This window comes from Mastigoproctus giganteus, chromosome 3 (genome assembly GCF_048544385.1).
Source record: "Mastigoproctus giganteus isolate SK-2022 chromosome 3, ASM4854438v1, whole genome shotgun sequence".
In the NCBI taxonomy this organism is placed as follows: domain Eukaryota; kingdom Metazoa; phylum Arthropoda; class Arachnida; order Uropygi; family Thelyphonidae; genus Mastigoproctus; species Mastigoproctus giganteus.
In genome coordinates, this window is record NC_143577.1 from 126,157,870 (window position 1) to 126,182,544 (window position 24,675).

A 24,675-nucleotide genomic window follows, 5' to 3' on the forward strand; every position below is an offset into this window, starting at 1 on the left:
ACCTCTGTTTAACTATCTTCTTTATAGTGAATATTTTTGAATTCCACTTGGTAATTACATTTAAGATAGTTTCCGTTGAATGAGGAAATTTCCATGTAATGAACTGATTAGGAGAGACAACTTTGTATACATTGTTCTCACCTCTGGCCTTTATATAATTTAGGTAATTAGAAAGCTCTAGTTAAGGGTGAAATTGATTACCATTTCACAATGTTAGTGGTGTCTGTAAAACCTATTCAGTCACATATGGAGAAGTCGCACTAGTCAATATGCTTTCCATAGCCAGTCAGAGGATTAAGAAGATTCCCGACACGAATAATAGCCTCTAGTCAACCTGTGTTGTGGTTCCCCTTTACTCCGAGAAACAGGCATATGTGTTTCGGAGAAGTGAGTGGTCAACGCCCTCCAGTAAATTTCTCCCGTCTATGTTTACTTGATCAGAATAGTTGAATATCCGAGTGATTCCAACGTTTTGCACAGTATTCAAAGAACTAGTGGCAATAGCAACGTATGGGGGGGGGGGTTGAGGCAACTAAGCTATTATACAGGTCGACCGTCACTAATCCGGTTACACTGCTAATTCAGACATAATTTCTGCAAACGTAATTTCAAATTTTCCCAGTCTGCTCACCGAGCTGCAGTTACTGTTTTGGTGGCGTTGGTTGCATCAGCTGTTGGTGCGAACTTGTAAACACTTTCAAGCCATTCCCACTTGTTTTTCTGGATTTATTATTATAACCTGATTAATTGTAAATTCCAGCAATTTGTCTCAGTTCCTCTTATTTTAGTAATTATCTTTTAGCCATTTTAGCCATTTACAAAATAAGAGCTTTTTTATTGTAAATATTTTATTGATCATTCACAAATTTTCATAATTTCTGGAAGACAAGATACAGTGGATTTATGATAACTAAAGTAAGGGATGTATACTTGCGATTGAAACATATCTAAATGTCTCTGAAAAACAGCGTTGATTGAGGTACCAATCTTTCAGTTGAAACGGCATAAGCAGCTGCTAGGGGCACCTAACAATGGAATGTAACGAAAATGTGAGATAAAAAAAAAATTGTTGGCAAATATTTCTATCGTTGCAATAGTAAATATTTCTTACTGCAGTAGTAACTTCAGGAAGCATGATTGTGACGTCATACTATTCAAAAATTTTAAAAGGTTAGAACTCCAGACACTAACGTATCCAGTTATCATCGTAAGGGGATGGATGCACGACGACCAGGTTTTTAAGGGTTTTATTTATTTATTTTTTTTTTTAGATCTAGGTATGTTGTACATATTCACTGATACGCATGGTTAAGGGGGTAATAAACCCAATCTCCCCCCCCCCCCAAATCTGCCCCTGACTCGAGATATCATACCGATCACAAAAAATGCACCATGCACCCATTGTTAAAATATTCACGGCTCACCACTGGATACCATCCACTCCAGGTTCCTTTCTTATATTTAACTTTACCAATTCTACACCACTTTGCTCTGAGTTATTACAAAATCATTATGCTCCCTGTTAGACTATAATAAGTTTTTGTTCTCCACTTCCCTACAGAAGTACTCACGTGTGAGTGTAGATGCAAAATACTTGTTCAGTTTGTCAGTTAAATTCATTAGCTGAAAGTGGTAGAAAATCTTTATGGGAACGTGTTAGATAAAGAGATCATTCGATCTCTTTATCTAACACGTTGTACTTTAGTAAGAAACATTCAAGTTTCATTGCGAAATTTATATTTTTGTTTTTAAATAAATTTTTTAAGGTATACTTTTTTCAATCTTCATAATAAAGGTTTTCTGCCATATTTTCTTTGAAATGGGCGAGAAAAACAATTGAATTTACAGTCAAAAACTTTATTCAGAAGTACACAAGCATCTTTCAGATAGCAGGCTTCGTCTTCTGCTTTTTTAATTACAGTATAAAATTTTATTTCCTAGCAGTATGAAGTATTCATTCCATAGATGATATATTTGTTAAAACATAGAATGCTTATATTTTAATCTTTTTATAAAAACCTAACCCTCTTAATAAACTGAATTAGTTTAAAAGAGATTATCTTTCGTTATTTTGACTGTTCAATAATATTTAAACAAACTAGGAATTGCTAGCATCAGTTTTGCAAATATCCTGGTTTTGTTTTCACTCTTTTAACTTCCGTTCCACTCCATTTCTCCAGTTGACAGCACCAAACAAGATTAGTTATTAGTGGAGTCCCGCAGGGTGCGGTGTTGGGTCCTTTGTTGTTTTGTATATTTATCAATGATATTAATGAAGGAATATCAGGCTTAGTGTTGAAGTTTGCATATGATACAAAGGTTGGCAGGGTTGTTAATGACAGTAATGGCAGTGTGCTACTGCAACAGGATCTAGATAATTTGGGCAGATGGCTAAGAAGTGGCAACTGAAGTTTAACCTTGACAAATGCAAAGTAATGCATATCGGTAGAAGTAACCTAGAGAAACGTACCAACTGCGTGGTACTACACTTAAGGTGGTATAAAATGAAAAAGACCTGGGAGTAATTGTGCAGTCAGATATGAAGTTTTCTGAGCAATGCAGACAGGCTGCCAGGGCAGGTCATGGGGTTTTGTCAATGATATATAGGAATTTTGCTAGCAGGGAAAAGGAGGTGATGGCACAAGATATACATAGTCTATCTCTTTTGCAGCTTGAGGCATAAGCCCTTAATGCATTAGAGTCCTAACTTATATCATACACCATCAGGCATCTCTCATATTGTGGAGATATACTTCACAACTGTTTCATCATCATTACATCACTTGGGTACCTATCCACCCACCGAAGAAGGGCCAAATAGCCCTGAAATGGTGCCGTCTGGGTGGTGGTATCCACTGAGAATAAGTAACAACAGTCTTCTCCTTCGGGTGAAACGTTACTTATGTTACTTATTCGAAGTAGTGCAATGTCATGACAACTCGGCGTGAAGGTATTCACAATATGAGATGTGACTTAAACAATGCCGCTATTGCAAATTTGCTAATCTATAATTGGCTGTATATAAATGATGCAAGTGCACTAAGATATGCATAGTCTAACTCTTTCGCAGCTTGAGGCATAAGCCCTTAATGCATTAGAGATATATAATACATATATGAATGACAAAAAAAAAAAAAAAATCCTGTTTGTCGTTCTCCAGAAGACTATATGATCACGCTACATCGACAGTACAGTAACTGAATCAGACTTCAGACTCACTGTTAATAGAAGAACCAGTTCTAGTATTCAGCTCATGGCGAATCAAAATGCAGCATCACACTCATCGCAGTATATCTCATTCATTCGATCTCTTTATCTAACACGTACTTTAGTAAGAAACATTCAAGTTTCATTGCGAAATTTATATTTTTGTTTTTAAATAAATTTTTAAAGAAATCTATTAATTTTAAAGATTACTATTAATATATATTTTTAGTAGCAATGTGTAAAATATATATTATTTCTCCCTCCCCTTTGATTATGCCATTGTTTCATAATATTAGGTATATAAATTTAATGATTTTCTATTGACATTTAGAGCGTGGTTCTGGCCCGAATACACCACTGCTATTACAACTTCGGCTGTAACCTCGTCGAATCCTGTCTTTTGCACAAGCCTGCTAAAAAAACATCAACAATGTTCTCTACTGGCTCTAATCCTGTGAAGTTGTGCATAAATTGTGGGAAAAGTTTGTGCCACACTCCATTCAAACAGTTCACTGACACTTCCTCCCAAGCTGCATTGATGTTATTAATGCCCTGCAAAGTGTCGAATGAGTGCCAATAGTCTTCGATAGTTTGGTCTGACCTGTCCAAAACTCTCGCCATTCCCATGAAGGGTTGGCAGAGTTTAAATAATAGGCTTTAAACGTTGCTGTTACCCCCTGGTCAGTTGGTTGCAAAACTGAAGTGGTGTTTAGTGGCATGTGGCAAGCAAGGTTTGCAGGATGCCCAGGGGCATTGTCCAAGAGAAGAAGAGCCTTGGCTGGTAACTCATTCTCTTGACAAAAACAGAGCACAGTAGGGTAAAAATAGTTTGTGTACCAATCCAAGAAGAATTCTAGTGTCACCCAAGGCCCCCCCCCCTTTCCATTTCCAGTAGACTGGCAACATGACTGTCTGTTGAATGGTACATCAACATTGGTTTTAATTTTAAAGTGCCAGAGACATTTGCATCCAGCAGAAGCGTTAGCCTGTCTTTTGCAGCCTTGAAACATGGTGCAGACTGCTCTTTGTGGGCAATGAAGGTTCGTGATAGCAATTTCTTCCAATAAAGCCGAGTCTCATCAACATTAAGAATAACATCAGGAGGATAATTACCCTCCTCTACAATGGCTTGAAACTCTGCAGGAAATGCTACAGTTGACTCTGCCTTATCAGTAATAAGTCAGCGCAATGTTTTTTTTTTTATTTAAATCATTCACCAATAATGCCAATAATTTCTCCATTTTTTTCTTCTGCTCACAGTTCATGGAGGCAATTTCATACTTCTACACACATTAGTATGTGTCTGACCATCTTCCATTCTACGAATTATGTCCATCTTTTTTCCATCATGATAGATCTTCGTGACTTTTTTTAGCAACATTTTCACATTCACTTGCCTTTATTGCATTTCTCTTACTAGACATGACTGCTCTTATTTTATTAATTTAATCAACAATTTTTAATTAAAACTGACAAACTGACAGTGTAGAATAGTGCCCCAAAAATAGTACACCAACAACTGAACTGAGTGTTCCTCTGCTCTTATATCCGGCTACCTCATACCTGATTGACTTTGGATGGAGACAGCTATCTTAGTTTTTTGATATTTTTGGCCTTCTTGTTTCAAAACCATCGTTATTGTGAATCGTCATAAAACAAACCGTAGTAAACCAAGGGCTACTTGTACTAATACTAACCCATTTTGGGTAATCACTGAAATATCGCTAATTACCCAAAATATCAGGTCATCCACAAGTTCAGAAGAGTCAAGATAGATACAAGAATATTACCATATCTAGTATTTGTGTGGGTTTGAAGCATGGTTTGTTGAAATGCTTGCATATTACTGCATGCTTGCATTTGACTATCTTTGCTATGTCATTGTTAAAAAACATTATGAATTGATTTCTGAAGTTTTCAACATATGAAATAAAAAGAATATTTTTATTCCTGCATCTGCATTAAAATCTGAAACAGATCATTTAAAGAAACCGCTACTCACAAAAAATAATCATCAGATAAGTTCAATACTCCCACGACATTATCCCTCCAAAGTCCTTTAAATTTCATTATGTGAAGCCATTGAAATAACATTTTCAATATCTGAATAAGAAGTTTCAGTAAGGTATTCCTGAGTCATGTGTCAAGACTACTACTCGGGATTTCTAAGAAGTACAAACTAAAGGTTATAATGATTTATGCATCAACATCGAGCTATGACGATGAAGAGGTTGAAGAAATGTACACAGAAATTGAATCATCTAGATGAGCAGAAAACCCATTACGCTATTATTAGGTGAGACTTCAATGCTAAGTTTGGAAAGAGACAAAACAGCGCAGAAAGGGGAACTATAGGAAATTTTAGAATTGGTGAAAGAAATAAAAGATTTGAGGAATGTCAGTGATGAACACTTTTTTCAAGGAAAGGTTGAACAGAAAGTGGACATGCCCAAATGGATTAACAACTAATGATATTGACTTCATCTTCCTAACAGAAGATATATCGTGAATGATGTTACTGTCCTGAAAAAGCCAAAAGTTGGAAGTGATCACAGAATGGTAAGATGCATACTTGATATAGATATAGGAAAGGAAAGGAAAAAACTGACTCTAGTAAATAATATGAAGGTCTTTGAGATAACAGAAGAGGAGAAAAAGCAGTATGTACTGGAACTTAAGAACAAGTTTGGGCTTCTGCAGACTGCTCAAGACCAAGATATTGCAACTTTCAACAAGCAATATTACAACTTTCTGAAAGTGATAAAGCCCAGTATAGGTAAAAACAAATCCAAAGAAGAAAAAAAATAGTCAAGAAACACTTGTCATGATGAACCGAAGACGACAAATGAATAACAAGATAAACACTGACAAGGAGAAAATTGAGTATACTGAGTTATGTAAAGCCATTAGAAAGAGACTCATAGAGGATATAAGAAGATTTAACACAAGAAAAGTAAAACAAGCATTAAGGGAAAACAAACAATAAATCAGCAGCCATGAGCAGTAATACAGAAAGGCAAATGATACTGACACTGAAGAATTGCGATGGTGTACTTATAAATAGCAGAGAAGGCATAATTCAAATAGCAGAGGATTACTATAGAGAATTATACAAGGAGCGAGGGAATGACGCCTGCAGTGGGGAAGATGGATTGCAAATTAGTAACACATACAACATGCCCTATATCCTTTCTGATGGGATAGAACATGTGATGAAGAAAATAAAGAATCAGAAAGCCCAGGGGAAGATGAAGTTACTGTAGAGTTCTTAAAATTAGGAGGAAGAGACATGAAACAAAAACGGGCAAGACTCTTTACAAAATACGTTAGAAAAGGTGTGGTGCCTAAGGAGTGGAGTAATGCAATCATAGTTTTGCTGCATAAGAAAGGAGATAAATTGGAAATTATAGACCAATTAGTTTGTTATCCCACATCTACAAGTTGTTCACAAGGGTCATTACTAACAGATTAGAAAGAATACTTTATGAGAATCAACCGAAACAGCAAGCTGGCTTTAGGACAGGATTCTCAACTATGGATCACCTTCATGTAATAGCACAGCTAATGGAGAAAGCAAATGAATATAAAACAGCATTATATCTGGTATTTTTGGATTATGAAAAGGCATTTGACTCCATATGGCATAAGGCAATGTTTCGGGCACTAGAAAGACAATGCATAGATACCCCATATATTTAGGTTTTGAAGAAAATATGTGAGAACGCCAATCCTTTATTAGACTAGACAAAGATAGTAGCAAATTTAAAATTGAGAAAGGAGTTCGATAAGGAGACAATATCTTCAAAGTTGTTTACTACTGTTGCCCTTGAGGAAGCTTTCAGATTAGACTGGTCGCAGAAAGGAGTCAATGTGAATGCAGAGTACCTAAACCATTTATAATTTGCAGATGACATTGTGATCATAAGCCATGATCCCAAGAAATTAGAGGAAAATCTTAATCAGTTATGCAGAGGTTGTAAGGATTTTGGACTAAAGATGAATATGGCTAAAACAAAAGTAATGATGAACAAGTATGCCCCAGAAAGGGATGTAATGATTGAAGGAGTAGTGATTGAAGAGGTGGATTCATATAGATATCTGGGTCAAGTCATTAGTTGTAATAATGATAAATGTCTGGAAGCCAAGAGAAGAATAAATTTTGGATGGATTGCATTCAGTAAATATAGTCACATACTGAGAAGCAATATCTCAATTTGTCTGAAATGTAAAATGATGAACCAATGTATACTCCTCACCATGGCTTATGGAAGTGAAACCTGGGCACTCAAGAACTACACAGAAGAGAAACACGTGAATTAGGCAGCAAACTCAAGGAAAGGACATTCTTATCAAAACTGACGAACTAAAATGGTCTTGGGCAGGACAACTAGCTCGAAGACATGATGATAGATGGGCTAAGAAAATTACAGGATGGTACCAACGAGGAGCTAGAAGAAAACCTGGAAGACAACGACGGAGATGGACAGATGAAATTCATGTTTGTGGGTGGCCTAAAAACACATTGCATAAAACAGAAGGAACTGGAAAGTTGCTAGATAGGCCGTCATCATGCAGTGGATCGAAAAAGGATGATGATAATGATGATGAAGTCAATATGTGGATTCATTCTTTTTTGATACAAATCACTAATAACATATTGGTAATTAATCAGATTTTGTTTTGTTTTTACTAATAGTCTGTATGCTAGGGCACCTCTGTAGCCAGGTGGGCAAGAGCAGCAGTGTGTGTAGCACACGCTTCTTGATTAGACCGTGGTTCGAGCCCGTGCCCACCAAATACAGAGGATCCAGAAAGGTCAGGGAATGACCACCGCATATCCCCGGAGAAATACGGCCTTAGTTGCTAATGCTCCTAAAAACCAAATAACAAACAAACTGTATGCTAGTTTTTTTAAAGAATATGATTTAACAGTTTATTTTCAATTTACAGTATTATTTGAGACCTTTCTTTCTCATCAGCCGGCTCAAAATATTTGCACTTGCAATATTTAAAATGCCAAAAAATAGGGATAAATTATTATGAATGGTTTATCATTACAGTATGGAAAGTTTAAAATGTGGGTAAAACACCCACATTGTATAGGATACGGTTTTTTTTTGAGTTTATTTATTATTTAAGACAATTATTTCAGTAATTGTAATCCACCATTTAAAAATCTGTTAATCATTAACATATTTTTAAATGGAATATATATTATCACTTAATTCTATTTAGACTTACTCCGAAGATTGGATTTCCTTGGAGTGAAATTCGAAATATATCCTTTAATGATAAGAAGTTTGTCATCAAGCCAATTGATAAGAAAGCACCGGTATGTTATACATGTTATTATCATTATGGTTAGTATTATTGTTTAAAAAAATTCTTTTTTTAAACTTTCCAAGATTAATTATATATACAAAATTTGCATTATATCTAGGCTTTTAAAAGGAAGATGGATGAAATAAAAAGAGTGAAATAACATATGATGACACTGATCTTGGTACTTCATCCTTTAATGAAAAAGTTTGACCAGTTTTGTAACAAAATGATTTTATTCAGTGATAAATATGTATTTTGGCAATATTGCCTCCATCGTTGCCCCACCTCTACTAGAAGTCTGCATGGGCTTGACATTGACCTTTGGGCTTCGGCCTCTTGCCAGGTAATACGAACGATGTTCAGGTACAAGTAATTGTAATGAATTGTTATTTCCAAACATTTCAAACCTTTTCAGATTATTTCCTACATATATTTTTCAAATATTTTTTTATGTATTTAAATTCTTCAAGTTTTTTTTAGATAAAATGTGTATTAGTTGTCTATTGACACTTTTAATTGACCAATAAGGTGCACTTCGCCAACGTCTCAAATATTCTTTTGAGAAATTTGTGGAAATGACCTGGTCTTTATTTTTGATCAGTAAATTAGCTTTTAAGCGAGCATCATTAAGTTGCAATTTACGTTACATCAAGAGTCATTTTGTTATACGGGTCATTTTGTCTCCCGACAGTGGGTTCCTTTTTTAGTTGTATGTATACAAGTAAACAGTGTTTATTAAAAGTGTGATACCGTTAATCCCTAGTTCTACTACATCCGAGATTTTGGGTTGACCTACTTTCAATTCTAAGAACATTCACTTGTAACACTTTCTAACTGCTTCTTTGCTGTATTCAATACTAACCAATAATTTAGAAATACAGGGATTGCTTATGCATCATTCATACAGTAAAAATTGCCAGTGACAGTCAATTCTCATTTTTTAAATTTAACTATAGATGGATATTCATTTTGGAATTACAGCTTATGTAATACTCGACTTAATGGAAATTCGACTTTACGTAAGTTTTTGCCGGCTGGTGCAAACTAAAAAAAAAAGTCTTGGAAACATCTTTTGCATCCCGAACGAATAAATGGAAGTTTCTTGAAAATATCGTAATGTGAACCCAATAACACTTTTTTTTTTTTTTTTTTTTTTGGGTAATTTGTTCCGAGACTTTGGAAGTTGAAATTTGCTAAATAAGTAAGCTATTTATCTCTAAAAGGTAATTTTTATAATGGATATTGCATTACACTTTCATCGTTATATTTTCCGTTCTAAGAATCAATTTTGAACGTCTTTGTGATATTTTTCTAAAACACATTTCTGGAGGTCACTACCATAAAACAAAAACAATTTGCACATTCCGGTTTATTGGGCTTTTCTGTTAGTGCACTGCAAACGGGTAGTAAACTCTATCTTATTGCATTTCTGATGATACCTATAACTGGAATTCTGTGGGTTTTTACGTTACGGTGTTATGGTGAAATCAGTTACCCTTCACTGAAATCTTCAATCATATAAATAACATAAATAAATTTGCAGAATCTTCTCTCCATTCCCATTTAGTTATTACAATAGTTAAGGGAAAGGGACCAATGGAAAGTGCAAGTATTGGCAGTGCTAGGAAACGAAACAAAATTAATTTAGAAATGAAGATGATTAAGAAGTAAGAAACAAGACAAAGTTTGTCATCTATTGCATGGAATTAGGTCTCGCTGCTTCAACCGTGAATACTATTTTTAGGGACAGTGCATGTATAAAAGAACATGTTAAAGGATCAACGCATTTAAGATCAACAGTGATCACAAAACAGCATTCAGGTGCTATATCGAAGATTGAAAAGCTATTAATAATACGGATGGAAAATCAGATTCAGAAACAAATGCCCCTGAGTCCAATGGCCGTTCAAGCAAAAGTAAGACATATTTATGAAGATATTAAGGATAAGTATGGCGAACCCCAAACAAAGTTTGTGGCACGCAACGGGTGGCTTAATAGGGTCAAGCATCACGCTGGTTTCCAAAACGTTAAAGTATGTGGTGAAGTCCCCAGTGCAGATTCTGCAACTGCAGATAAATTTTGTGATGTGGTTGAAAAAACCCGGTCTAAATCTCCACAGCCCTTAACTTCCGCAGCGGTATCTTATCGGTTGGAGAGTTAATTCTGGCAACGATACTCAAAAGGTAAAACTTGCTGACTTTATGCCTGTCTCCTCTCCTTTTTTGTAATTTTATAATTTTGGAATTTTTGTTATTTCGTACACTTTTGCAATTCTTCCTGTACGTGAAATAAAAAAAAAAAATGAATAAATAATTCTATTTACATATTCGTTGAACATTTCTTTTTTGCTTCATTCAAATTTGTGAGTTCTGCATAAGTATTTAAGTAAATTTCGACTTACGTAAAGTTCCATGGAACGCAACCCTTATGTTGGGGAATGGCTGTATATTAAATATGGTAAATTGAAAATTTATTTCATTTTCCTTTTTATATAATTAATAATTATTATTTTGGATAATTATTAATATTGAATTTTGAATCTGAAAGTGTATTTTTTTTATTATTATGAAACTTCAATGCTAGTGATTTTATTCATATAAAAAGTTTCAATGGGGATGCGATAAAAATCGGTTCTAGGGGAAATGAATTTGAAAAACAAATTCTGGCTCGGGTTGGGTTCAGCCATCTAGATTTCGGGCGAGGCCAGGTAAAAATAAAAAAATGTAATCCCATTGAGACTTCTAAACTCTACTAATCAATCAGATTCTCTCTCTCTCTCTCTCTCTCTCTCTCTCTCCAGTCTTAATAGTGTGATAATTTTCCCTTCATGATTTTGAACATTGTTTCATGTAACTGTATGGTGCTCATATTCCATTTTATATATGTCAGGGTAGCACACATTTCATTTTCCATTGCACCATATTAAAATTTTTGTAGACTAGTATCCAATACATTTTTTTGGCATTTCTAAAGATAAAGAAATAGATGAAGCAGCAATCATGGAATATACAGATTTTTCTCTTTTAAGTTCTTGCTTCACATTTTCAAGTGCACAACAAAGCATGAAATATAAATAATTATCTAATTCTAGGTAGTTTTAATAATTCCTCATAACAATGCTGAGCATCAGATTATTTAATCTTGTTAAAAAAAATGATTTCAGATCTCACAAAACTTTCTAGCGATGACCAACAAGCTGATTTAAAATAAATATATTAAAATAAATAATATCCACATAAAATACTAAAACAGGTATAAAATATTAAAAAAATGCAAGCATTAAAATACAATAAAATATGGACAAATCTAACATTTAGATAGTTATAGTAAGTCTTAAATTACTGTATAATTAGACTAAATTCAAAAATAGCAAAGGCTTAAATTTTTTCAGTACTCACCTTGATCGATCTGCAATTGTTATTAGGGTGAATAATAAGAGATTGGCTAATTTTAGGGTGATTAATTTTTAAGTTAAGGGGATAAGTTATGGCTAATTTAATCCCGTTTCCATTGTACTTATCATTTACCCGTAACTTATCCCCTTAAAAACTAATCGGCCGACCGGGCTAGCCGAGTGGGTAAAGTACCTGCCCGGCAACCCAAAGGTCACGGGTTCGATTTCCGCCTCGGGCTTGGATCAAAGTACTGCAAAAACCTTGGGAGGTGCAATATGGCCACAGAAGCCGATGCGCCAACAACTACCAAATCAAAAAAAAAAAAAAAACTAATCACCCTAAAATTAGCCAATCTCTTATTATTCACCCTAATGACAATTGCAGATCGATCAAAGTGAGTACTGAAAAAAATTTAAGCCTTTGCTTGCTATTTTTGAATTTAGGACAAATCTAATAAAATATACAGTAGATTTCGCGACTAAGTGCCTCTTCATCATCTTAGTTGGTGAATGGTTTATTGCAGTATATATGTATGTTGGTTAAAACAGAAAAATCAACTAAGCATGATCATGCACTACGAGTCTGTTGTTGGTAGAACAGAATTACCTCTCCATGATAATTTCCACGCTCATCGCACTGCAAAACAGTACATTCCATACCGAGGTGCAAGTGAACTTTCCTATTGCGATTCATGGTACTATTACTGATAGCTATGTTCAGTGCCTCAAGCCATGACCTCTGGCAGTAATCTATTTATAAATCATACATGATTTATAAATAGGGTAATGATATCGTATATAACACGAACCGAATTTGCTTATGCACGATTCGCCTTTGTGTTTATAAGAAATGGCAGTCGGACCGGAATCACCCCAACTGAACGCAACACGATAGAAATTAACAGAAGATTCTGAAAATGTATTTATGTTTTCTATGTCAGTGAAGGGGAATTGCATTTCGCCATAATAACATAAAATTCCAGCTATCAGTATTAACGCAAATGCAATTAGATCGAGTTTACTACAAGTTTATAACAGATTCCACTAGGAGGAACACAACTGGAAATTGTTTTTATTGTTTTATGGTAGTAACCCCCAGAAATGTGCTTTAGTAAAATGTGAGCTAGTGAGGTAGAGTTGTCTCTGCCTTTACGGTGCTGTTTATTCAGTTGCTACACACGCACAGCTTTGTTTATGTTTATCAAGCGTGCCTCCTCATTTTATAATTGTGCTTTATTCCCTAAAAATGAGTAAAATACTTAAAAGGTGTGAAAAGCAAGCATTCTGGTGAAGACAGTACAGATTCAGAGAGAAAAAGAAAAGCAATATTGATAAACAGAGGCGGACCGCGTCAAAATTTTTACCTGGGAAAATTTGTAGTAGCCTCATACTAGCGTTTATGGCCAAAATCACACCGGCCTCCGACCCACCGTAGTTTCCCTGGCAAGGCTTATAGCCAGGCTGCCTCTGTCAATAGAAAAAAAATATGAAATTGTGAAACGCTTTGAGCGAAATGAAAGACCATGTGATATTGCATGTGCTACAGGCCTAAATGAGGCAACGTCGAGAATTACAAAGAATGCAGAGAAAATAAAAAACTTTTATAGTAGGAACAACTGAAAGTGTAATTAAAATCCATTAGACTAAGACACAAAGAATTGGAAGAGATGGAACGGCTGTCATCTGTTTGGAAAGAAAATCAAACAAAAAACAAGTTTGCTTACGATAGAAGCAAAAGCATTAGCAATATTTTATTACGTAATAGTCGTAATAAAATACGTAAGTATTTTATTACGATAATTTATTATGTTTGGTAACGTTTTGATTACAAATGTGTGTTCAATCTTGGGTGGTCGGCACCTAACCCTGTTTTTCCCATAGGGCCTGTTGTTTATATTGCACGATTTTGCATTGCACGAGGGTTTCTAAGAACACAACTATCATGCTATACGAGAACTGACTGTAGTCAACACTTTCAATATCCATGGTACTATTACTGCCAGCTATATTCAGTGCCTCAAGCCATGATCTCTGGCAGTAATCACGAGAATAGTCGACACTTTCAATATTCTCCTATCGGGAGTTAAGATTATGCTACTCAACACAATAATGCTCAACGACCTTGGAGGTTCACCTCTTCAGAAACCTGATCTTTCAATCTCCTGGTGCACTCACCCACATAACACCCCTCACAATCCGGACATGTAATACAGTATACGGAACCACTCCATAGGAGAGGAGAAACGGATATTTTCATCTTAGAAATGACTGTAATTTCTTTCCCAGAAGTTGCACACATCGTGTATGATGGAGACTCAAAATCCTCGCAAGACATCCCGACATGCCCGAATAATAGGGGATGTGGGTGGTAGAAATATTCATTGACGCAAGGAGGATTAGATTGGGAAACAAATTTGTGAGCTCATATCTATCTAGAACCTGAGGTGGATAACCGCAATTTGAAAGCTCTACCCTAATTTTGGAAATTTCTGATTTCCTATCACCAGTTGAACTAGAGTGCATCCAAGAGGGAGAATAAAGTGCAAGCAGTGTGGTGGAAATGTTGTCCAGGGGCATACACAGACCCATAGTTGTTAAATCGGCCTGCACGCATTCTCTTCCTAAAAACAAAAGTTACAAAACACGAACCCACGCATTTAAACTAAAACATCCAAAAAGGAAGAGTGTTATTGACCTCCAGTTCAATCATAAACTGAATGAAAGGTGACAGGGAATTGAGATATTGCGGCAGTCAAGTTTCTGATCCCCAAGGGACAATGGCGAAGATACTCTTCCTTTTTAGGGTCCATAGTCTAACAAAGGACCCTTCTAATGTCACTCGGTTGTCTGTCTATCCGTCTGTCACAGCATTATATCTGTGGAACGATTCAACCTATTGACTTGAAATTTTGCATGACTTTGTACATCGTGTGGGCCAGCATAATGCCATATTGATCATTGTTGATAAAAATTTGTTTGAGAAATGGTGGGTAATATGTGAGGGGTAAAAATTTTTTTGAAACCCTGTAGCTTATACATCATTAGAAAGAACTCAATGAGTAGGTTTAAAATATTTTTAAAATTAAAAATGGCAGTGCCAGACAGGAAAATGTAAGTAATTTTTGTGTCTCCCCCAACCCCTATTTCCATCGTTAATGGAGCTAAAAATTTAAAATCACATTAGCTAGCATCCCCCTCCCCCTTTTTTTTTAGCCCTAGCTGCCAGAATCTCAGGAAACTAAGCAGCAGGACCTGCCAGAGTAAACTAAGTCTACTGAGTTCCTGGGAGTAAGTGGGGCAACGTTGGATCCCAACAGGGGTCCAGCTGCTAAATGGTCAGAAGAACTACGATACATGACATTACACGATCCAAGATCCATACACTTATAAATCTCTGGCATTTACTCTAATATACCACAATGTAAACCACACAGAATTGTGCGGAAACCCTGGTGCTGCTTGACCTAAAAACACTTACACTTAGCTAAGCCCCCACAGATAAAAATCCATGGAACAACCATAAAGCTAAAAATGGAACTAAAATATCTCAGGATAGTCCTGAATAAGAACATGTGGTGTCATTCACCCCACATCTCAATTACCTACGTACCAAAATCAGGAATTACTCTGCTATGATTTTCAGAGTTATCAGAAGGGACTGGGGCATGACGAAGAGGACACTCCCTTTTCTGTGTTGTACAACAAAGCAATCACTGCAGTTAACAGGAGGAGACCAGACCCCATTCAGCATTCTATCCTCCTATCTCCAGAGTGTGTTATATGGTTTGCACCCATTCGCTCCAGGTCCTTGTTGGGCTGCTTTACCAACTGTCCGAAGGGACAGTGGCCACCTGCATTGGCTTCACCACTGATCCAACAAATGACACACCTGTTTCAGACCTAACAGGCCTGATGGTCCGACTCCCCCAAAGGAGCTATAACACAGAAATTCTTCCTGGATGTATATCAGATATATGCAAGCCGCCTGCATGGTTCGCTCCAGTCCTCCCTACCACCTTTCTCCTCATGGGACATGGTTCCTTCAGGAGGAAACTCTACAACTTTGATTTCTCAGATTCACCATAGTGTCACTGTGGAGAGGAAGAAACCTGGGATCACCTCATACATGAATGTCCTATTTACAAGGACCTGCTCCCGCATCCTCATGACAAAGACCCAGTTCACACTCAGGAACCAAGGAACCAAGAACAGATCGTGTTGCAAAATGAAGAACACTACCTGCCTTCACACTCTTTGCTCAGTAGCTCATTTCAAGACAAAAAAAACTCTTTCGCGACCATAAAACCATAGACTGACACCTCATAAATCTACCGGCATGGTTTCTCAGCAATCTACAAGCCCACAACGATCGATTCAAATCATTCAAACCCAGTGACTCTTAAAACACAATACACTAAGAACCAAGAATAAGAAAGGAAAGGAAAGGGAAAGAAATAAAAGAGAAATGTTTTGAAGGAAAGAGAGGAAAACATATTGACTGTGACAACCAAACCTGGACAGGATTCTTCCGACTCCCCCAAAAGAGCCATAACACAGAAATTCTTCCTGGATGTACATCGGATATATACAAGCCAGCCTGCATGGTTCACTCCAGGCCTCCATACCACCTTTCTCCTCATGGGACATGGTTCTTTCAGGAAGAAACCTGGGACCACCTCATACACGAATGTCCTATCTACGAGGACCTACTCCCGCATCCTCCTGTCCCATGCCTCAACATCCTGGCTGAGCTTAATTTGAGGGCAGAAATACCCCCCCCCCCCTTCACTAGCTCTATCCACGATCTCATTGCACCTTGCTGCCAACACCATCTGGCGATCTGGACCAGGCACCTCGCCTTCTCCCTTTCATTCCTTCTCCCTGGCAGGGTGGGGGAAAGGGGACTTTTTTCTTTTTCCTTCGTCTCCTTGCCACCCCCCCTTTACCCTCCTTTTTTTTTTTTTTTTTTTTATGAAATCCCCAAACACAAAAGGTATCATAACCTATAGTACTTGTACCGTGCACGGGTTGAAGGAGAAGTATGGGGGGGGGATGGGAATGTCGGAAACTTTGCTCTAGAGACTAAACATTGGTTTCACCTCGTCAAGCCTCCAATAAGCAAAGTGGTGGTATTGCACCAGTTGATGAGAGTCATCTGGGCCTACCCCATTGACTTCCTTGGGAATGCCTTCTCTACTGCCTCCCATATTTCTGTCTTTTCCCCCTCTATCTAAATGCAGGGGAATGACCCATACATCTAAATTAAGACACCAAAATTAATATACCTGTATGTACACAAAATTAAGACACCTGTATGCAGGCGCGCACTGCGCGTGCGCGCCTGCATACAGGTGTCTTAATTTTGTGCTCTTCAAAAGTGAGCTTTTAACAAGTATCTAACTTCAGGAGTTTCCATTTCTTGGAGTTCAAGTGTTTCACCTACTCGCTGTGACTACTCTGGGCAACTTACAGGGATTCTCTTGGACGATTTCAGGTAATTTTATTCATTTTTCGAATTTCAGTAATACAGACAAAGAGCTTTCTTCTGCATTCACCTGGCTGGTCAAGGTCAGCAGTTAGCGTCTTCCGGCCTACATACACTGTGTTATGCTTTCAAACGTTTCAAGCCCTAGAGCTATGTTGGACAAGCTAAAGGTCACGGTTAATTACTGACTGTCACTACGAATCGCATCGGAAGGGCTGCTTGGCATATTCTGTTCTTCTGTTTTCTTTTCCACAAGACTATGGAGAAATTGTTAATCTGTGCAAGTTGTAGCATCCAAGTGGACTATGCACTTCAATGTACATCCTGTCATGCCCATTATTGCGGATCCTGTTCTCCCTACGCGAATCTGAAAAAACTCGCTAAAAAAGTAAAAAAATTCTGGAAATGTGAGTTATGTAAGGGTGGCGATCAGTCTAAGGACTCAATAAATGTTGACTCATTAGATGATGCCGAGTTAACATGCCCTCCGTCGTTAACATGGAATGGCACCCGGAGCGCGAGCAGTGACGAAGGATTAACACTGATTTCTACATCTGTGAAACAACTCTCAAACGAGTTCCGCAACTTCCAGAAAGATCATTTAAATAGAGCCGATCTTATGGCTAATAAACTAATTGAACTTCTGGAGTTGACAAAACAGGGGTCTCATAATGGGAAGCCACTGACAAACAACCTCGATGATAGCACTCAGTTCCTGCAAACTGAGAAAAAAATACTTGAAACTGAAAGAAAGTGCAATGGTGAAGTTTATTCAGATTTTGTTACTAATCCTGAGCAAGGAAACGTTCTTATTAAAGCTCAATTACAAGAGCTGAAAGACTATATCACGGTACTGCACAGGGAAAATAAGGAGATCAAACTTATCCTCCTAGATATATTTAACAAAATCGAACTAAGGAATCTTGATGACCCAGCTAAACTGACGAACTTACTTAATTCAACTGAGCTTATCCGATTCTATAAAAACTATGCCCAATCCAGCTTAATTGCAATCTGCCCTCATTGTGCACGCAATCATGCTGACAGCCACTCCACACTGGCTTCAGGAGGAGATTTTTGCGATGTAGAAAAACGGAATCTGCCAGCTAAGCAATCAACTGATCATAGACCGCAGACCTCCTCAAACAAGATCGATAGATCTGATGAAAAAGTTAGTACCCTCAGCAAAGGGAAGAAAATATCTGATGTTCAGGCTAAAGCAGGAAAACAGAGGAAACCACAACAAACTGGCTCTGCAGGAGAAGCCAACATCAGTAATCTCATACCTATTGGTAACAAGAGATCAGAGTCTGAGGTGTCTAAAGTTCCAAAGGATAAGGCACTGCAGGTGGATTTCGACGTAGGCAGATTAGAGGATAGAAACATCGAAACCGGTAGAAGTACTAACGAGAATAATAACAAAAAATCCAGTAGAAGAACTCACGGAAATGATAACAAAAAATCCAGTAGAAGAACTCACGGGAATGATAACAAAAAAACTGGTGGAAGAACTTACGAGAATGATAAGGAACCAATTGATAGCAACACCTCTTCAGCCCATTATCGTGCAGCCAATTATCTTTCTTCGGCACACGCACCTTCTCAATGTGAGGATCGCCTATTCAAAGGCAAATACAATCTCACTGTAGTACCTCGCAAATCCAAGTTATTTATTTCCCGGCTCAGTCCACACACAAAAGTAGAAGTTTTACATGAATTCATCAGAAACGAAATCGGAACGGTAGCTGAAGTTCGTGCACTTAAAACTAAACATCCATCCTACGCTTCTTTCCTGGTGACCTGCAATGCATTGGATGAAAGAAAACTACTGGATTCCCTGTATTGGCCTCCCGGATTAATAATCAGGCCATTCAAAATCTACAACAAGAGTACAAATAATTTGGAGAAGAATGATAGTTAGCAATCACGGTGCACAAACAATTCTTGTTCTTTTCTTTTCCAGGCCTCTACTGATCCTGTATATATAGGGAGAGCTGATGTTGCCTGTCAGCAATCTCTTCACATATATTATCAGAACTGTAGGAGCTTAGTGAATAAAATTGACAAATTTAGAATCTCGCTCTGCTCTCTGGAGTTTGATATATATATCTTCACAGAAACGTGGCTACACGATGGGATTCTGGATTCGGAAGTGGCAGCAGTGGGCTATACTGTCCTCAGAAGAGACAGGGGATCTAGGGGAGGTGGTGTCGCGATAATTATCTCAAACCAATTTGCAGTTACAATGCACAGGACTCTCCAAAACATTGAAGGAATCTTTTGTCAGCTGAAGGTTCATAATAAAACTGTTCTCATTGCAGCTATCTACCTTCCGCCTCCGGTCGATCTTCTTCTTACGGAGAGGCTGTCGCAAGCACTCTGTGAGTTTGAAACGTTTTTTCACCAGTCGGATGAGGTGTACTTGTTTGGAGACTTCAATACTCAACACTCTCCACTAGGCATCGAGAAGTCAACCGCTACAACTAAGCTGCTATATGACATCACGTCAGAACTGGGCCTCAAGCAGTATAACAATACTTGTACTAGAGGCAAGGCAATGCTGGATCTCATTTTTGCATCCAAGCAGATCCTTATTTTAGAAGCAGTTTCATTTCTGCCGTCTGATCACAAGGCTTTAAGCTGTCAAATAAACATATCACAGAAGAATAGATGCACAACTCCTGTTCCAGCCAAGCTGAACTTTAGGAGAGCAGACTGGCAACTATTAGGGCGTGAGCTAGATTGCATTGATTGGTTCTCCTTCCCACGGATTAATGATCTTGACGCAGTCACCGATCATCTTATTAGCACAATCACCTCTATCATTCAAGAGTTCGTACCTCTTAGTAAAAATTACAGGAATAGATTCCCTCATTGGATCACGACAGACATAATTGCGATTATACGAGCCAAAGAACAGTGCAGAAAACACTTTAGGATGACACATGATGAAGCATATATGGCACTGTTCAAGGAACACAGAAGTAACGTTAAAAGGATGATCAGAAATCAGTACGCTCGTTATATGCAATCAATTCAACACAGTTTCACAGTAAATGGAGACCTAAAGCCATTCTGGAACATGCTAAAGAATTCTAATAACTGCTCAACAGGAACAAGGATCATTGATTCCGATGGCAAGCCTATAACCTGTGACAAAACTAAAGCAGATCTTTTTGCGACCTTTTTCTCCTCCTTTTCAGAGAAAACAGCAGCTACTGCTGCTTCAGCTTATCAATTTCAAGTTGTTAAGGATGATACACTGAATAATCTCTCGGTGGACACAGACGATATCATTCAAGCGCTTCGGAAACTAACAAAAGATTTTTCTGCAGGCCCAGATAAGATTCCACTTATCTTGTGGAAGAAATGCTTTCCACAACTTAAATATATAATATTGCATATATTCAATCTTTCCGTTAAGTCTGGTATCTACCCCACTCACTTCAAAACTGTCAATATTATTCCTATCCCAAAGAGAAGTGCAAACCACTCACTAAAGAATTACCGTCCCATCTGCCTTATGAACTCGCTGGCAAAAATTCTGGACACTGTCATTCACCACCGATTAATGGAATATTTTAATCACTTCATCAGCGACTGCCAACATGGCTTCACCAGGGGCCGATCAACTACCACTAATCTTCTCACCATCTGGCAACAGGTTCTAGACACCGTCGATCGCGGGGGACAGGTTGATGTGATCTACACAGACCTTACTAAGGCTTTCGACAGTGTCCCGCATAATCAACTTGCTCAAAAACTAAGCCACTATGGAATACTTGACCCTTTATTATCCTGGTTGATGAGTTATATCTCATATCGTAAACATACAGTGATCATCGGACAGGAAGTCTCAAGGGAATTTTTTCCATCGAGAGGAGTACCACAGGGATCATCTCTTGGGCCTCTTTTATTCACCATCTTTATCAACGATCTACCGCAATTTGTTGAGAGAGGTGGTATCAAGATACTAATATTTGCCGATGATGTGAAACTATATTCACCTATCTGCAGTCCAGATGATGCAGTTAACCTTCAGACTGCTCTCAACTCTTTTGCTGATTGGGTTGCTTTGAATGGTTTGGAGGTTAATACTATGAAGTGCAGCTCTATTTCCTTTGCCGCTACGAGGAAAACTAAGACTTTAGTTAATGAATATTACATCAAGGAGATGCCGATTTCCAGAGTTGACGAAGTTAAAGATCTGGGAGTTACTTTTACCGCTACATGTGGGTTTGAAAAACACGTTAGGAATATATTGAACCAAGCGAAAAAACAAATTGGCTTAATTAAACGGCAGACGTACAGATTTCAAGATCCTCAGTTCTCTGTGCTCCTATTTAAGACAACTATACTCCCTATAGTGGAGTTTGCTTCTCCTATATGGAACCCACACTATGCATACTTGATACAGCAAATAGAATCGCTCCAGATGAAATTTATCCACTATCTTTCCAGACGTAACCCCATGTTTTACCACAGAATCTTCTACCGGAATCTCTGTTCCTACTTCAAGCTTCAATCTCTGGAAACTCGGCGAACTGTTCTTGATTTAAAACTGTTGTACCACATCTTCGCTGGATCAACTTACCTGCCGGATCTTCTATGCCATATTGACCTTCACGCTCCAGTGGTGGCTACTAGACAGAAGACTACTTTCCACATTGGTAACTCCAGATTAGAGATATCCAGGAACTCCTTCTTCAAAAGAACATTGGCACTCATGAACAAGTTTGACTTGGATATGGCTGTGAACAAGAAACAATTTCACAGATCTATTTGGAGTAAATTGACCGATTGACGGATGAGTTCTGGCCCAAAGATGTCCTCATTAATTCGTGTGTGTGTGTGATGATGTCTCCTGCAGCAAACTGCTTTCTGCGAGTTTACATAGCGCTGGACTTGACGTCATGAATATCTTTTTATTTTTGTGAATTGAACTTTTCCCGTTTCCATTGTACAAAGTATATTAGTCTACCACTTATTTTTATGTTTGTACAACCTTTGCTCTGTTATACACTTTAACTGGGCGAATGCCTGTTGTGTATATTATATGTTAAAAAATAAAATAAAATAAAATAAAATAAATTTAAATACGCTATAATTAAATTTCGTCCATATTCTAGGCCTTTTCCTATTCAAGTGACATCACCCTTTGCAATTGAAATAAATCTAATGAAATGAATTTTTTTTTTTTTTAGGTCCTAGCCACCTTCCCATCTCAGGAAACTAGGTGGCAGGACCTGCCATAGTGAATAATTATAATATTGGTGTACCTGGTATGCCTCCACAGGGCAAAAGTGGGGCAATGTTGGGCCTCAGCAGTGGTCCAATGACTAAATAACCTGATGAACAATGGTACACAACACTACACATGTACAATATCCATACACTTTTAAATCTCTGGCACACCCATCACAATGCAAGCAATGTGGAGATGGGTCAAACCCCTGGTGCAGCTTGGCACCAAACACGCTTTATTAGCTATGCATTATTCAGTGCTTATCAAGGGAAAACTATTCTGATTGAAATCTGTCATTCACTTTTTGTGTTAAAATTAAAAAAACAATTTTTATTGCACTTTGATAGCATGCTTCTTTGTACTAAATAACTCTCCTTTTGGTGACAACACGGTTTTGTCACCAAAACTTTTTTGTCACATCATTCTATACAAGTATCATAGTATCTATGCAAAAAAAGATTTTGCATAGATACTATTTAATTATTTTTAGAAATTTAGTTTAAATCAGTTTGTTATCGCTAGAAAGTTTTGTGATATGCGACCCAAAGTTCAAGGTCTGTTTTCCAGAATTCAGATCTCTTTCTGACTAAGCTTTGGAAATGCAACATTATCTTTCTTGAAGCAGTTATAATCAGTTGATGTCTAACCGAATAATCCAGACAGAAAAATCCTAGGTAAGGTAATGTTTGAAAGTCTTTTAATATAAAACATGTAGTTTGTCTTTGGAATTTAATTTTTATTGCATTGCAGACTTTAAATTCCCACTTTTTCCAAAAATCTCTTTTTTTCCTTCTGCATTCAGTTTCCTGATATCCAGATTTTTGAATGTCAAAAAAAAAAACTAATGAAAATCAAATGTTGGCCACCATAGAATGTACTGTCATTCAACATCATTGATGATAAGAGAGTTAATTCAGGACTTTGCAGAACTTAAGCATTTCTTGGTAAGAGCACCCCTTTGTTCCCCTCGCCTGTCTCATTGGTCTTCTCTGTACTTTCGTCCGCTTTCTTTCTTTCCTAAAATGAGGCCCTCAGGTTGTATGTGGCGCTCAAGTGTGGGCTGACCATTGTCTTAAACAGAGGGGGAAAGAGATTAGCAGTGCCAAGTCGTAAATTTTCGAGCTCCTGCAAACGAATAAGTATTTTGAAAATTTTTACCGTATCCTTGATTAATTAACATATTAAACTGTGTTTTACAAAGATATTAAATATGCTTTCGTTAGTTTATTTTTTAAATTTAACTAGTGATTCTTGTAAGTTATGATTCACTGCTTGTACCACTGTTGTAAGTGTTTTGGCACAACTATCGTAGAACATAACCAGTAATGCAGAAGAATAGTTGGGTTTGATTGTGATCAATAAGTAGTTTGAATATTTTAATCTATTGTTGGGAATATATCTTTTGTGTTTAGTGAAGGATATAACTAATTTAATATTGTGATCGTTACTGTGTAGCGTGACTTTATATCTCGAACTTGATAGCGTAATAGGTATCACTGCATTAGCTTAGTGTAGGGTTGTCAATTAAATTTAACATTATTAATTTTCATTGTTAATCAATTATAAATTCTATTGGAAATCATTCCCCAGCCTAGAGCAGCAATGCAACAAGCACAAATAAGCGGGAGTGTTGTAGCTCAGGGGAGAACCAAAGGGGGAGATTCTCCAATGCATCACAGCCTAAAGAAATGTGCACCTTATGAAATGTTTAGAGAACTTTCTGGAACATAATATGATCTAGCCAGGGAGAATGTCGTTGTGTGTGCTAGGTGAAGACACTGTCAAGAAATTAGGCGCCAATTCAGCGTTCTGATGGGCGTCTATGACAGTTTTAAGAATAGGGTAGATGCCTCGAAGGAATTAAAATGGGGGACCCACCAATATCTCAACTGCCCAACTCAACACCAGAGCTCACTCTTGTGCATCAGGCAACACAGCGGCAGTCTTCAGGGCAGAATGCACTGGTCCCACAGGGGTTTGTTATTGTCGGTAACTATTGTCAGGGAGATGGGATATGTATT

At 37.4% G+C, this 24,675-nt stretch overlaps 1 protein-coding gene across 4 annotated transcripts in view; it reads left to right on the plus strand.

The window, feature by feature from the left end:
* The window catches only part of LOC150088259 (moesin/ezrin/radixin homolog 1-like), a 706,511-nt gene that overhangs the window by 354,435 nt on the left and 327,401 nt on the right, over window positions 1-24,675 (plus strand). For all 4 annotated transcript variants that reach the window (XM_090369412.1, XM_090369409.1, XM_090369410.1 and 1 more), the window contains one exon: window positions 8,443-8,539. In XM_090369412.1, coding sequence (XP_090225538.1) covers window positions 8,443-8,539 — 97 coding nt within the window. The remainder of the gene's footprint in view (window positions 1-8,442; window positions 8,540-24,675) is intronic.